Genomic DNA, 15,769 nt, shown 5'->3' with positions numbered 1-15,769 from the left:
GATCTCAATGCTTTAAATTTATTATTTCGTAAAGGTATTGAAAGTATATTTGCTAAATTTTCTGATGTCTATAATGTAACCAGGAAAGTAAATTGTGAATAGGACAAGAGGCTGCAAAGAATTAAGGAGATGGGCAGAGATTTCACAAATAGAATACAAGGTGGGCAAATGGGAAAAAGCCCATTTTGGCAAGAAAAATAAACAAGCATATTCTCTAGATAACAGGAGATTGTTCTACTCTTGAAAGATAGATGAGATTTTGGTGCCATAGTATAGACTTCAAAAAAAAAATATTCAGAAAAGACTGATACAACAACAAATAAGGAAAGTGGGAGTGCTATTGCCAGAGAGACAGAACACTAGCATATGAAAATAATGTTTGAATTACATACAGCATTAGTGATACCACATCTGGTTTACTGCTTACAGTACCAATTTTTTCCTTAAGAGATTAAAAGCGGATCAGAAAAGAATTCTCATTCTGGTATTTTGATTGGTAGATGGAAATGCAGAGTTGAGCATTAATTATATCAGATATTTTATAATTAAATAATGGAGCAAGCTTATAAGCTTGAGTAGGCTAGTTGGGCCTCAAATTTCCTGTGTTTCAGGAAGTTTTGATATTAAGAGAAGTCTTACAGCAGTTGTGTAAAATCTTGGGAGAACCTCATCTGGATTATGTATGCCTGAATACTTTAACTGAGGGAAGGTATACAGATTATTAAGTTAATATTAAGTTGGTTATCTAATTTTATTGTGGAACAGCCTATATCCAATCCTAAATTCACAAACTTTAATCTGTAAAATATCTTTTGAGATTGGATTTAATTCAATACAGAAAGTATTTATGGCATTTCTGTTTATGTACAATAATTGTACAGTTAAAGCACTTACCCTTTGTGCAGAATAAATTGATCGTTTTTTCTTCTCTCTTACATATAGGGCAATTTCCTCCTCACTTTTGGCAATCCTAAAATCTTCCTGCAAGCTGAATACATACCTTCCATTAATATAATGAAAATTGGGACAAGTATCAATTATTATTTTAAACTTGTTAAAATACAAGGTAGCATGCAATCCTCATTTGTGAAGAAGGGCAAAAGGATGAACTCAGAGGAATTATCTCAAGCTCAGGCACAAATTACAAATATCAACTTAGAAAAGTGAAGTGGAATCACAGAACAGTATTTTCTTGAAGTAATCTTGGAAATGAAACATGGAGCCAACTGCTGTTTTTAATATTTTACCATATTAAAGCCCACATGCCAGTTGATCAGCGATGACACACTCATCTCAAACTTGGTGCACATGTAGCATTCAACTTGTACTGATACATTCTGTGTAGGAGAGACCCAAGCAATTGGAGGTCCTGTTTTTTTTCTTGCATAGTTTTAAACTGAGGCAGCTGTTAGCCCTCTCAGTTGGATGCAAAAGAAAAATCCTTAGCATTTTTTGTTTCAAGGAGGAGTTAGCTCACATCTTAGTCAATACTTTAAAATAGTGGTCACCAATCTTTTTAAGCCCAAGATCCCCTACCTTGGTCTTAGTTAAAGGCGAGATCGACTAGTTACATGCATGTGCACCAGGGCAGAAAAGACCGGAAGTAAACCCCCGCAACCCAGAAGTAGAAATAATGTATAAACACCAGGGGTACCCACTCTTTTTTGCACCGCGGACCTGTTTAATATTGACAATATTCTTGCGGACCAGCCGACGGGGGGGGGGGGGAGTGGTGTTAAGCACGACCGGAATACACCGATACAAGTTCCTTATGTCCAGTCTATTCCGCAATTTAGTTTTCGCGGCTCTCGGCACTTAGTTTCTGTCTCGCTTGCTCACGTTTTTTCCGCTGAAAAATCTCAACGCATTTGTCTTTAAGTGCAGGGTGCTTGGACTCAAGGTGCCGAAGCCGTTTTGAGGGCTTCATTGCCTCGTACAGCCTCCCGGCCTGAACTGCAGCCTCCGTCCGCCCGCCGCCAGACGCCTTGGCCAGGTGCGGCTGGGGTGAGAGGACCAGGTCAGGGCCAAAGGTCCCCGTGCTGGGGCCTCAGCGGTCGCATTCCAGAGAGCGTGGCCGACTGAGCGAAGAGTGCGACAGGCCCGCGCCCTCCCCGTAGGATCTATCGGCCAACAAAAGTTTGTTTTAGTAGATCGCAGCGCGGTAGCTGCTCTGATACTTACGAAACCTTGAGCCCGAATTAGGTCATCTGTGAATATTTTAGCATCAGCTTCCCCACGAACATTCGGGGTGCTGAACAGGTTTAGAGGCAGTGCCCATTTGTCCGCGCTCCGGACCGGTAGCAACTGCGCTTCCCGCCTGCTGCCTGTGGCCAACCAGTGATCTCTGCCGCGAGGGTACCACTGCGTTTAGGTGACTGATGACCTCGCTTGCGTTCAAGTTCAACAGTGGGTGTGACAAGAAATGAGGAAAAGTGCAGCTGACTCATATCATTTCCTTGCGGCCCGATGGTTGGGGACCATTGAATTACACTGTGTAGTGCAGGGGAGCTACACACATGCACACTGGGCAGAAAGAATGGAACTAAAACCCACAAACCGGAAACAATCTCTCAACAGTATCTGTGTTTTTTTGTTCATTTTTTTTTCGGGATCTACTGGGAGTCTCAAAGATCAACCGGTCAATCGCGATCGAAGGGTTGGCGACCACTACTTTAAAAGAATGTGAAAAGCAATTCATCCAAGTCCTTTTTCTGCTTTAATTAGAAACATGGAAAACCTACAGCATGATACAGGCCCTTCAGCCCACAAAGCTGTGCCGAACATGTCCTTACTTTAGAAATTACCTAGAGTTACCCATAGCCCTCTATTTTTCTGAGCTCCATGTACCTATTAAAGGAGTCTCTTAAAAGACCTTATCATATCCACCTCCACCACCATTGCCAGCAGCCCATTACACACACTCACCACTCTCTGCGTAAAAAAACTTACCATCTCCTCTGTACCTACTTCCAAGCACCTCAAAACTGTTCCCTCTTGTGCTAGCCCATCCCAGCCCTGGGAAAACTCCTCTCACTATCCACACAATCAAAGCCTCTCATCATCTTATACACCTCTATCAGGTCACCTCTCATCCTCCATCGCTCCAAGGAAAAAAGGCCAAGTTCACTCAATGTATTCTCATAAGGCATGCTCCCCAATCCAGGCAACATCCTTGTAAATCTCCTCTGCACCCGTTCTATGGTTTCCATATCCTTCCTATAGTGAGGCAACCAGAACTGAGCACAGTACTCCAAGAGGGGTCTAACCAGGGTCCTTTATAGTTGCAACATTACCACTCGGCTCTTAAACTCAATCTCATGATTGATGAAAGTCAGTGCACTGTATGCCTTCTTAAACACAGAGTCAACCTGCGCAGCTGCCTTGAGTGTCCTATGACTTCGGACCCCAAGATCCTGATTCTCCACATTGCCAAGAGTCTGACCATTAATACTGGGTTGAACTCCATCTGCCACTTCTCCGCCCAGTTTTGCATCCTATCAATGTCCTGCTGTAACCTCTGACAGCCCTCCACACTATCCACAACACCCCCAATCTTTGTGTCATCAGCAAATTAACTAACCCCTCCCTCTACTTCTTCATCCAGGTCATTTATAAAAATCACAAAGAGCAGGAGTTCCAGAGAACAGATTCCTGAGGCACTCCACTGGTGACCAACCTCCATGCCGAATATGAACCATCTACAACCATTCTTTGCCTTCTGTGGGCAAGCCAATTCTGGATCCACAAAGCAATGTCCCCTTGGATCCCATGACTCCTTACTTTCTCAATAAGCCTTGCATGGGGTACCTTATCAAAAGCCTTGCTGTAATCCATATACACTACATCTACTGCTCCTCCTTCATCAATGTGTTTAGTTACATCCTTAAAAAATTCAATCAGGCTCCTAAGGCACGACCTGTTCTTGACAAAGCCATGCTGACTAAACCTAATCATATTATACCTCTCCAAATATGAATGACTACCGTCTTTAGCTCCCATTTCTTACATCTGTGGCCGAATTTTACTGTAGGAGAGCCTGATGGAAAAAAATCTTCATTATACAAAGTAAACCAATAAATCTCAGAGCAACCAATTTTAGATACTTTCATACCTGTTCACACTTGGTGGTATTTCTGGTACCACCACTCTTCGTTTCCAGGCCATTATGTCCCTTTCTGTTGCTATTTGGCTACGAGGAGCATTATGATGCATCTGACGAACACCCTCAATCTGCCCACTTCGACGCAATCCTACATTTGGTGGTGACAAAACATCAGAGCTTGGGTTCCTTATAGCTTGATAAACAAAATGAACAAAAACAAATAAAAACTTCAAGCATGATTATCAAATTATCATTTAACCTGCAAAATATAAACATTTAGCATTGCAGATAATAGAAAATGTATTAAATACATAGTAAAACCTGTTATTTGCCAGCCCCAAGTTCAATATTAATCTCCATAATTAAGTAAACATTTCAAGTAAACATTTGTCTCCATTATTTTAAAATGGGAGACAGTTCAAATGAAACAATAGATTTCAGAGCTGCAGACATATTTCTTCAAATCAAAATCTGTCTCATTCTATTTATATTTCAAACTGCTTTGTTTCTCTGGTATTTTGGTTTCCAAAAATGCAGTGTGGTCCTTAGCACTAAAGGCTTGTCATAAAAGATGGACAAGGTTATTTCAAATCCACAGCACTAAAGGGGGAAATTAGACTGGATGACCAATGCAAATGTTTGAACTCATCTTACTCCAATTAGTTCCTCCCACCATATGGCACTATTCCTTGTTTTTACTTGTTTACATTGTCTATTCTTGAAAACATTGATTACTGTGGCAGTTCAAAATTCGTCCTTCTGTATAAGAAACTGTCTCTGAAATTTATCTTCAACTTATCTGTTCATGACTATATACTAGCTCCTATAATTTGATTTTTAACTTATTCATGAAAGTCCTTCCTCCTCATCAACACTATTGAACCCCTTCATAATTTAATACTTTCATCCAATTTCCATTTTACCCAAAGAAAATATTCCCTAACTGCTAAATCTTTCTTGATAGGAACATCTTCAATTCTAAGACAATCCTTATAAATCAGAATAGTATTGCTGACCTAAATTATTAAATGATAAAAAAACCTCCCTGATTTTGTACTCTATTCCTATACAAGTCTCTTCATTTTTTTTCTACTCTAAAGTTATCAATAAGCACAGCTATTAATAATAATTCATATATTCCTCAATAATATTCAGCACTTGCTCTCGTACATCTGCCACCTTCCCCAGCATCCAAGAAAGGCAATTAAACTTAATGAGGGTAAAGGACTTTAAAGAGCATGCAAGTTTAACCAATACATGACTTTTATTTTTCATCTTCATGCTTACAAAAGAATTTTTCTACAAATATAGAAAATAAATTATGTTTAATGGCAAAGTTGAGGCAATATGCCTTAACTTTGGTTCCTTAAAAATCTGGAAAACAATAACCAATTACTTTGCAATTAATTAATATGACACGATCAGTGCACAGCCAAGTATCTCTGTCCTTTGGCTTGGATCTCAATTCCCCTTTTTTAGAAAGCCATGAACAAAGGTAATAAAGATAAAATGTCAAAGGCTCGATATCATCTCCAACCCAACAGTTAGAAAATCAATTTTCTTCCAAAATGGGAAGAAACTGCCTTCTCATGCATATAATAATGATCTAGTAGTGTTTTAATTACAGTTGGCCCTCCTTATCCACAGGTTCCGCATTCAACCAACCGCGGATCGGGAAAACCCTAAGTTCTCTCTCCAGCACTTGTTGTTTCAGTATGTAGAGTTTTTTTTTCCCTTGTCATTATTCCCTAAACAATACAGTATAACAACTATTTACATATCATTTATATTGTATTAGGTATCATAAGTAATCTAGAGATGATTTAAAGTATACGAGAGGATGTGCGTAGGTTACCGCGGATCGGGAATCAAAAGGAAAATCTGGAAGTTCTCTAAATCGGAACAGGTACATCCAGTATTATTTAGCATCAGTTAGTCAAGCGTTTGTCTTAGTATACAGTATATATTTCATCTTTCTATGCATATAAAACACTTAAGAAACATATGTATTTCAATAATTAAACCACTGCATTGCTTAGTAATAATTGTAGCTTTCATCAGGGCAGGGTCTTTCACATGCTCCATTCATCTCACTTTATCCTTTAAAATTGTTCCGATCGTTGACCGACTGTAGCCCAAATGCTTTTCCAATGGGCCGATGGCGTTTCACCTCTTTCCAATGGCTTTATTATTTCCACTTTATTTTCAATCGTGATCGTTTTCCATCAAAGGAACAGAAACACTACAGGTTCAGAGCTCCAATGGGTCCTAAAGTCCACCACACTGAGACAGGTTAAATAAGGTCTGCAGCTCCACTGGGTCCTAAAGTCCACTGCACTGAGACAGACCAAATTAGGTCCAGAGTTCCCCAGGGTCCTAAAGTCCACCGCACTGAGACAGGTTAAATAAGGGACTTGAGCATCTGCGTTTTTTGGTATCCGTGGGGGGGGTCCCGGAACCAATCCCCCGCGGATAAGGAGGGCTGACTGTACATTTAAAAATGCCAACTGACATTGGTTCATTCTTTTGAAGCAAAGACAAATTATGACCTTTTACATATATGAACCTGATATTCAGAGAGTTCAATCACAGTGAAATAAAATAGCATACCTATCCTACTTATACAGACTTTCTTCAAAAAAACTGAATCACCTATGTGAAAACAATTTAAAAAGCAAACACTATCATCATACCCGGTTTAAGACGGCACCGGTGATGCACAAAGACCACTTGCTGACAGCAAACAAAACTATTAACTATTTTTTTTTTGAAAAATGATCACTCCAATCAAAAGCATGCAACTTCCCTTTAAAAGCTGAGCTTCTGAACGACCAGTACAAACTGGCATTTTTTGCAGTGTGAACTGAAGTCTCAGAGGTGCAGAATGGTTGTGGCTTGGCATGTTCAGGTCGAATCAAGCGACGGATCTGGACCTGAGAGCAGGAGATGAGCCAATACACGACCATTGTTGGAGGGGATCTGGAGCCAATTCAAAGTGGCAGAACTGAGGCAAGGAAACATCAATGCCCATGAACGGAAAACTCTACAAAAAAGTGGATACAGCCCAGTCCACCGCGGGCAAATCCCTCCCATCCATTGAACACATCCACGAAACGCTGTTGCAGGAAAGCAGCATCCATCATCAGTAGCTCCCATCATCCAGGACACGCTCTCTTCTTGCTGTTGCCATCAGGAAGTTGGTTCAAGAGCTTTAGGACTTGCACCACCCAGTTCAGGAACAGTTACTATCCCTTAACCATCATGCTCTTGAACAAACAGGGTAACTTCATGCAACTTCACTTGCCCTATTATTGAAATGTTATTCCCACAACCAATGGACTCACTTTCAAGGACTCATGTTCAAAATTTATTGCTTATTTATTTATCTTATTTTTGTTTGTTCTATTTGCATTTGTACAGCTTGTTGTTTTTTGCACTCTGGCTGAACTCTCTTTTCAGGCGGTCACTCACTGTTTCTTTTATTGTTACTATTCTATAAGATTGTTAAGTATGCCTAAAAGAAAATGAATTTCAGGGCTGTATATAGTGACATACGCATATGTACTATGATAATAAAATTTACTTTGAACTTTGAGGCAGGGTAGAGACAGCTGCGCCCAGGCCAAGAACAATGAACAAGCTAACACTTGATGATTTAACTGTTGGGCCAGATTTTAAAGGTCAGGTGTGGGCTGAATCAAGGCAGCAGGCCTCAGGCGCGAGAGCACATTGAAGCATCAGGCCCCAGCTCTGAGAGCAAGGAACGATGCACTGTTTAGCCAATTTAAATGCTGGACTGGATTAAAAAGGTCAGTGTGTCAGGGCCAGGCCAGTATTCAGCTTGCTGCTCAGCAAAGTTTACTTGACTCTACACCGAACTGAGACCATGGCCTGCAATTAATGAGCTCCTGTATTAGCTATGACTGGTTCTTCCAGGTTTGTTTTGAGGCTGCCTGTAAGGTGACAAATCTCAAGGTTGCATACAGCATACATACTTTGATAATAAATGTACTTTGAACTTGAATTTTGAACACCTCAACATTAATTCACTTACAAGTGGTACATTTATTAGTGCATACTGGCAGATTGCACAGTAATGTTGTACTTAAGATAATATCTAAGGCAATAATTTGAACATGATAACATCAGGATGATGTAAACTTGATAGATAGAGTTGTGAACAATGACTTCAATCTAAAAGTAAAATAAATTCTAAATTCACATTTATAACACTGTAATAGTATCACATCTTAAAAAAATAATGTATTTGAAATGACTAAACTTGAAAACTACCGACGTTAAAATCATTATTAATGTTAAAAATCATTAAAACACTGAAATATTTCCTATATTTATTATTCTGTTTTCAATTTTAGTCACTTGTAAGATTCCTTTCAAACATAATTTCATACCTTTTTATTGTGCTGTATGGAAACATTCCAAAATTTTAGTGTTTCAACTTATATCTGATAGGCCATGATTAGCTGGCAATCTATTCAATTTCTTGTATTTTTTTAAAGCAGTTTGAATGTGTATCCTTGATTAAAGAAAAGCTCACATGATTGGCTTAAATTAGGATGCAACATGTTCAGAATGATTAGAGAATTACATTAAGTTACTCCTCATTGGAGAGAACCTTATTGAAAAAATTGCATACCAAGTTTCAAAATTCCTGCGACCATACAACAGACACTTTGGGGAATATTCAAATTACAGTAAGAAATGTACCTCTTGCAGGTGTGCTGACTCTGTTATGTGGACCATTTAATTCATTTTGTTCGGTTCCCATCCGCTGGTCTTGCTCCTGTTGCAAATTTTGAATTAGGCCATCCAGAATACTAAGTTCTGCGTTCTGTTCATCTTGTTCATTTGTTTGCTGCCCAATTACTTGCTCCATAACACCACCATCACCTATCAATGCATCAAACATTTGACAAATATTTAAAAGAATAATATTGTTACATAAAGTTGAAGCAGTTTTTTGTGAAAGGTCTGGCCAGGGAAGGGTGAGTCAAAATGTTGCTAAACGGAATAAGGGAAAGATTAGCACAGGAATGGTGAAAAGTTTCATTTAAGTCTGTATTTTACGCAACTTTGAGAAGAAAATGAAAACTTTTTCGTTCAAAACTAGACAACTAAAAACTTACCCCCCAAATCATAATATTCCTTCCTATCTCATCTATGCTTTAATCCTCTGAAATGCAACTGTTCAATACACTGCTGCATGAAATTCACATTCTCATCACTCCAGAATTCTTATTCCTCTCAAGAAACAAGATCCAGCTTGCTCTAGCTTCCTAAGCATTACGTTCTGTCAAGCACAGCAACATACTTGTAAATCTGTTAGAACATGGAACTTGAAAATAAAATTTAAGGGAATGGATGAAGAGCCACTCATGCATGCTACTTCAGTTGCATCTAACTTAATAGACTATTGTTTCAGTAGCTTTCATCCATGCAAGTTGAAACACTCCATTACATTTCTGACACATCTTATCAATGGTGGAAAGGCTTTGAGCCTCAAGGGAAGTCCTTTACCACAAAATAGTGGAATTTCAATAATGCACTCGCCAAACATTTGGAAATCACAATGCTTTAGGATCTCACACAGCAGGTGCTGTTTGCCAAGATCCCCATTTGTCACAAGACCCTGGTTCTAATACTCCCTTTAAATTTATCACGTTCTCTGGAAAATTTATTTTACTATGTAACATGTAAAAACATAGCAATTAACAATATGTTTGGGTATTAATAGGAATAATATTTGGAAGATTTACCAGTTCAAAGTCCCAAGCATATGAGATTCTTGAGATTTTACTCAATTCAGCTTTTGACTTGTTTTAATGACCACTGAATTTTGCGGTTGGTGCAACAATGTTTCTATTCACTGGTGACTGTTGGGATAATGACAATGGTAGATTCTCAATAAGTAGTCAGTGAATTTCAAGGTGACAGTCAAAAGGTCTTCAAGTTTGCTCTGCCATTCAAGGTTTGACTTTTTGAATCATTAGCATTAATTCTATTCATCTTCCTAATCTTCTAGCCTTCAGCTCTGCTGCAGTCTCAAAATCTATCTCAACTTTAAACATATTCTGCATCCACAACTCTGCATTTGGACTTCCTCCTACTTTTAGTTTATTTGCTCTCCAAGAAATCCTGTTCAAATTGGTTCTGAAATCTCTACGTTACGACCAATCTTTAGAACTTCTTCCCTAGTTGTAAAGCAACTTTAGACATCTTTGAGGTGAACTAAATACTTTATTCTTCCCAAAGAAATCACTGCACGATCACTCTACAGAGAAAATACAAAAATCTTAAATTAAATGATGTGCAGAACATATTCTGCCAATTTTTTTTAAATGAGAAATTCCATTAGACTCAAATTGAAGGTAAATATAGAAATCCAAACAAAGCAGTACCATGCCTTTAATTGTTTAAGATATTGAATCCATTTGTTTTGATAGCCAACTAACACACTTACTTGTTGCCACATATCCTAACTGTGGTATGAGTTGTTCATCTTGACAGTTCTCACGTCCTGGCACCAATCGCTGATACTCTGTTCGATGAGGATTCCCATCCACATCCACTAGAAATGGTGGTGGCATGAGATGGGGAGCCTGTTGAGTCTGTTCATCCAAGACAAAGTTGTTTCCATCACGAATTAATGGCCGATAGTCAGTATGGAAAAACATTTGTTCTGGAATCTGTAAACAAAGCATTTATTCTTTATATAGTGTACATACAAAGTTTTTAGAATCAATTTTCCTATCACTGACCTGAAATTTGTTGTTTTTCTTCACTTCCAGTCTCAGAAAAACAAACTTACTGTGCCAAGTACTGCAATTTTATCACAAAATAGATTTTAATTTGACTACTCCTTGGTTCAATTTCTTTCAACAACCTTTGAACAGGCTCCTAAACTGTCATACCACTAAGATGAATCAAATAAACCAAATATGCAACCTTTAAAAAATGTACCACTTGCACTTGTTTCATCTGAAGACGTTGACAAATAACCAAATGTTCCACTTCAGTTGAAAACGTTGATGTCTCTATTACTAAAGGTATCAAAAGCACCAGAAGCTAAAAAAGCAACATGGTTGAGTTTTTAAGTATAGAAGCCAACATGGAAAATATTTACTAACACTATCACTGGCAAATTAAACAGAATTTTTTTCTGAACATACCAATCACCTATTCAACATCACTAAAATTCTCCCAAACTTTGTCCCCCTTTTGATGGATCATTGTTGTTCCTCTCTGCGATTTGTGGCACATCAGGCAGCAATCTTGCCGTTTCTTTAGCAGTTGTCTGTTTTTGTTTTACGAGTTGCTAGCTTGACACTCAACCCAGCACGGATGGAAAGCATGCAAGGAGCCAGCTGGTACGGGACCACTCACCTCGAAGTCCAATGTGGGTGCCACTACACCACTGGCCAGCTTATTTTCAAGAGAGGTAGCAGGGAATAGCCTGGTAATTATAGACCTGTGAGCCTAACATCAATGATAGATAAGGTGCTGAATGGGAGAGAAACTGCTCAGAAGGGAGATGATTAATGTCACCAGGAAAAGGAGGGACATTGACCAATTTGAATAAATTCTTTGAAGATGTAATGAAGTGTATTAATGAGGGCAGGGCAGTCAGCATGATTTACATGGACTTTAGTCAGGCTTTTGAAAGACCCTACATGGGAAATTTGGTTCAAAGGTTAGGGCCCACGGAGTCCAGGACATGTTGGCAAAATGAATCTAAAATTGGTTTCAAAAGTACAATTTAATGTCAGAGAAAAGTATACAATATACATCCTGAAATGCCTTTTTCACAAAAACAAAAACAGAGGAGTACCCCCAAAGAATGAACGACAGCCACATGTTAGAACTCTAAAGTCCCCCTGCCCAAGCTCCTCCCTCCCGTGCGTAAGCAGCAGCATGCAACAATCCCTCCTCCCCAACCACCGGCAAAAAAAAAGCATCGGCACTTGTCACCGAGCACTCAAATGTGAGCAAAGCAACAGCAAAGACACAGACTTGTAGTTACCCCCAAAGACTTCACGTTTCACCTGGTATTCAACATACCACTGGTTTGGCAATAGGGAACAGTGAGCAATGGTATAAGAATATCTTTTAGAACAGGATGCCTGTGACTAGTGGTACCTCACAAGGATGTGTGCTGAGCCATAATCATGCTGTTGCAAAATAAATGAAACACCTGTAGAATGTAGAAGTGTGAGGCATGAACATCAAGTTCACAGATGACATGCGCATTGGAAGAGTTGTTGATAGTGTGTAACGTAGTCTTAAGCTACTGGGTGATATCCTTGTTGGTGAAGTAGGATGAGAAATGGCAGATGAGTTTACTCCAGGAAACTGTGGTGATGCATTTGGGATACTGAGGCCAGTACATAAACCAGGGATGGTAAGATCTCAGGAAGTATTGAGGAAGACAGGGACTTGGAATACAATCCCACAGACCCTTGAAGGTAGCAACACAGGCAGATAATGTGGTAGGAAGGCAAATAGAATACTAATTTTCATAAGTCAGAAAAATGAATGCAGAAATAGGGAGATTATGCTACAACTTTATAAAACCTTAGTTAGGCTTCAGCTGGAGTAATGCATGCAGTTCTGGTCACCAATGATGTAGAAACATAGAAAATAGGTGGAGTAGGCCATTTGGCCCTTCGAGCCTGCACCGCCATTCAGTATGATCATGGCTGATCATCCAACTCAGAACCCTGTACCTGCTTTCTCTCCATACCCCTGATCCCTTTAGCCACAAGGGTCATATCTAACTCCCTCTTAAATATAGCCAAAGAACTGGCCTCAGCTGTTTCCTGTGGCAGAGAATTCCACAGATTCACCACTCTGTGTGAAGAAGTAATTCCTCATCTCGGTCCTAAAAGGCTTCCCCTTTATCCTTAAACTGTGACCCCTCACTCTGGACTTCCGCAACATCGGAAACAATCTTCCTGCATCTAGCCTGTCCAATCCCTTTAGAATTTTGTACGTTTCAATAAGATCCCCCCTCAATCTTCTAAATTCCAGCGAGTATAAGCCTAGTCGATTCAGTCTTTCTTCATATGAAAGTCCTGCCATCCCAGGAATCAATCTGGTGAACCTTCTTTGTACTCCCTCTATGGCAAGAATGTCTTTTCTCAGATTAGGGGACCAAAACAGCACACAATACTCCAGGTATGGTCTCACCAAGGCCTTGTACAACTGCAGCAGAACCTCTTTGCTCCTGTACTCAAATCCTCTTGCTATGAATGCCAACATACCATTTGCCTTTTTCACCGCCTGCTGTACCTGCATGCCCACCTTCAATGACTGGTGTACGATGACACCCAGGTCTCGTTACACCTCCCCTTTTCCTAATCGGCCACCATTCAGATAATAATCTGTTTCCTGTTCTTGCCACCAAAGTGGATAACCTCACATTTATCCACATTAAATCGCATCTACCATGAATTTGCCCACTCACCTAACCTATCCAAGTCACCCTGCATCCTCTCAGCATCCTCCTCGCAGCTAACACTGCCGCCCAGCTTCCTTACATCCACAAACTTGGAGATGCTGCATTTAATTCCCTCGTCTAAATTATTAATATATATTGTAAACAACTGGGGTCCCAGCACTGAGCCTTGCGGTACCCCACTAGTCACTGCCTGCCATTCTGAAAAGGTCCCGTTTACTCCCACTCTTTGCTTCCTGTCTGCCAATCAATTCTCTATCCACATCAATACCATACCCCCAATACCGTGTGCTTTAAGTTTGCACACTAATCTCCTGTGTGGGACCTTGTCAAAAGCCTTTTGAAAATCTAAATATACTACATCTACTGGCTCTCCCCTATCCACTCTACTAGTTACATCTTCAAAAAATTCTATAAGATTCGTCAGACATGATTTTCCTTTCACAAATCCATGCTGACTTTGTCCGATGATTTCACTGCTTTCCAAATGTGCTATTATCACATCTTTGATAACTGACTCTAGCATTTTCCCCACCACCTATGTCAGGCTAACCAGTCTATAATTCCCCGGTTTCTCTCTCCCTCCTTTTTTAAAAAGTAGGGTAACATTAGCCACCCTCCAATCCTCAGGAACTAATCCAGAATCTAAGGAGTTTTGAAAAATTATCACTAATGCATCCACTATTTCTTGGGCTACTTCCTTAAGCACTCTGGGATGCAGACCATCTGGCCCTGGGGATTTATCTGCCTTTAATCCCTTCAATCTACCCAACACCACTTCCCTACTAACATGTATTTCCCTCAGTTCCTCCATCTCACTAGACCCTTGGTCCCCTACCATTTCCGTAAGATTGGTTCTGTCTTCACTAAGGAGGACATAAATAAAGTAGTTATTCAATTGGTCTGCCATGTCCTTGTTCCCCATGATCAAGTCACCTGTTTCTGACTGTAAAGGACCTACATTTGTCTCAACCAATCTTTTTCTTTTCACATATCTATAAAAGCTTTTACAGTCAGTTTTTATGTTCCCTGCCAGCTTTCTCTCAATCTTTTTTCCCTTTCCTAATTAAGCCCTTTGTCCTCCTCTGCTGGTCTCCGAATTTCTCCCAGTCCTCAGGTGTACCACTTTTTTTTGCTAATTTATATGTTCCTTCTTTGGACTTGATACTATCCCTAATTTCCCTTGTCAGCCACGGGTGCACTACCTCCCTGGTTTATTATTTTGCCAAACTGGGATGAACAATTGTTGTAGTTCATCCATGCGATCTTTAAATGCTTGCCATTGCATATCCACCGTCAACCCTTTAAGTATCATTTGCCAGTCTATCTTAGCTAATTCACGTCTCATACCTTCAAAGTTACCCTTCTTTAAGTTCAGAACCTTTGTTTCTGAATTAACTATGTCACTCTCCATCTTAATGAAGAATTCCACCATATTATGGTCACTCTTACACAAGGGGCCTCGCACGACAAGATTGCTAACTAACACTTCCTCATTGATCAATACCCAGTCTCCTCTCTAGCTGGTTCCTCCACATGTTGGTACAGAAAACCATCCCGCATACATTCCAAGAAATCCCCTTCCTCGGCACCCTTACCAATTTGGTTCACCCAACCTATATGTAGATTGAAGTCACCCATTATAACTACTGTTCCTTTATTGCACACATTTCTAATTTCCTGTTTAATGCCATCCCCAACCTCACTACTACTGTTAGGTGGTCTATACACAACTCCCACCAGTGTTTTCTGCCCCTTAGTGTTATGCAGCTCTACCCATATCGATTCCACATCCTCCATGCTAATGTCCTTCCTTTCTATTGCGTTAATCTCCTCTCTAATCAGCAATGTGACAGGATAATGCCAGAGGATCAGTTCAGTTGTGAAGAGAGATTGGAAAAGCTATATGTCTGTCTTTCCTGGAGCAAAGAAGGTTCAGATGGGACATGATTGAGGTTTAAAAAATAATGAAGAATGCTGATAGGATAGACCACAGGGAACTTTCCCTCCATATCAGAGGTAGGTAAAACTATAGGACATGCATTCAGGGTAAAGTGGAAGAGATTTATAGTGGATATGAAGGGCTATTTCTTCACCAGATTTTGGCAAGTACCTGGAATGTACTGTCTGAGAGTGACTGAAGCTGAGTCACTGAAAGCACTTAAATCTCTACAATGAACACTTCAATCACT

At 39.8% G+C, this 15,769-nt stretch overlaps 1 protein-coding gene across 4 annotated transcripts in view; it reads right to left on the bottom strand.

The window, feature by feature from the left end:
- The window catches only part of LOC140727522 (bromodomain and WD repeat-containing protein 1-like), a 150,396-nt gene that overhangs the window by 79,214 nt on the left and 55,413 nt on the right, over positions 1 to 15,769 (bottom strand). For 2 of the 4 annotated variants that reach the window (XM_073044923.1, XM_073044925.1), the window contains 4 exons: positions 10,584 to 10,809; positions 8,831 to 9,013; positions 4,112 to 4,295; positions 895 to 988 (listed from right to left, as the gene is read on the bottom strand). In XM_073044923.1, the coding sequence (XP_072901024.1) occupies positions 895 to 988; positions 4,112 to 4,295; positions 8,831 to 9,013; positions 10,584 to 10,809 (687 nt within the window). Of the gene's footprint in view, positions 1 to 894; positions 989 to 4,111; positions 4,296 to 6,745; positions 7,082 to 8,830; positions 9,014 to 10,583; positions 10,810 to 15,769 lie in introns of those variants that run through there. The other 2 variants (XM_073044924.1, XM_073044926.1) reach the window with 2 other exon arrangements.

The sequence above is a fragment of the Hemitrygon akajei genome, chromosome 5 (assembly GCF_048418815.1).
Source record: "Hemitrygon akajei chromosome 5, sHemAka1.3, whole genome shotgun sequence".
In the NCBI taxonomy this organism is placed as follows: Eukaryota; Metazoa; Chordata; class Chondrichthyes; order Myliobatiformes; family Dasyatidae; genus Hemitrygon; species Hemitrygon akajei.
Note: the sequence above shows the minus strand (reverse complement) of the source record. Positions and strands in the feature narration are given on the sequence as shown.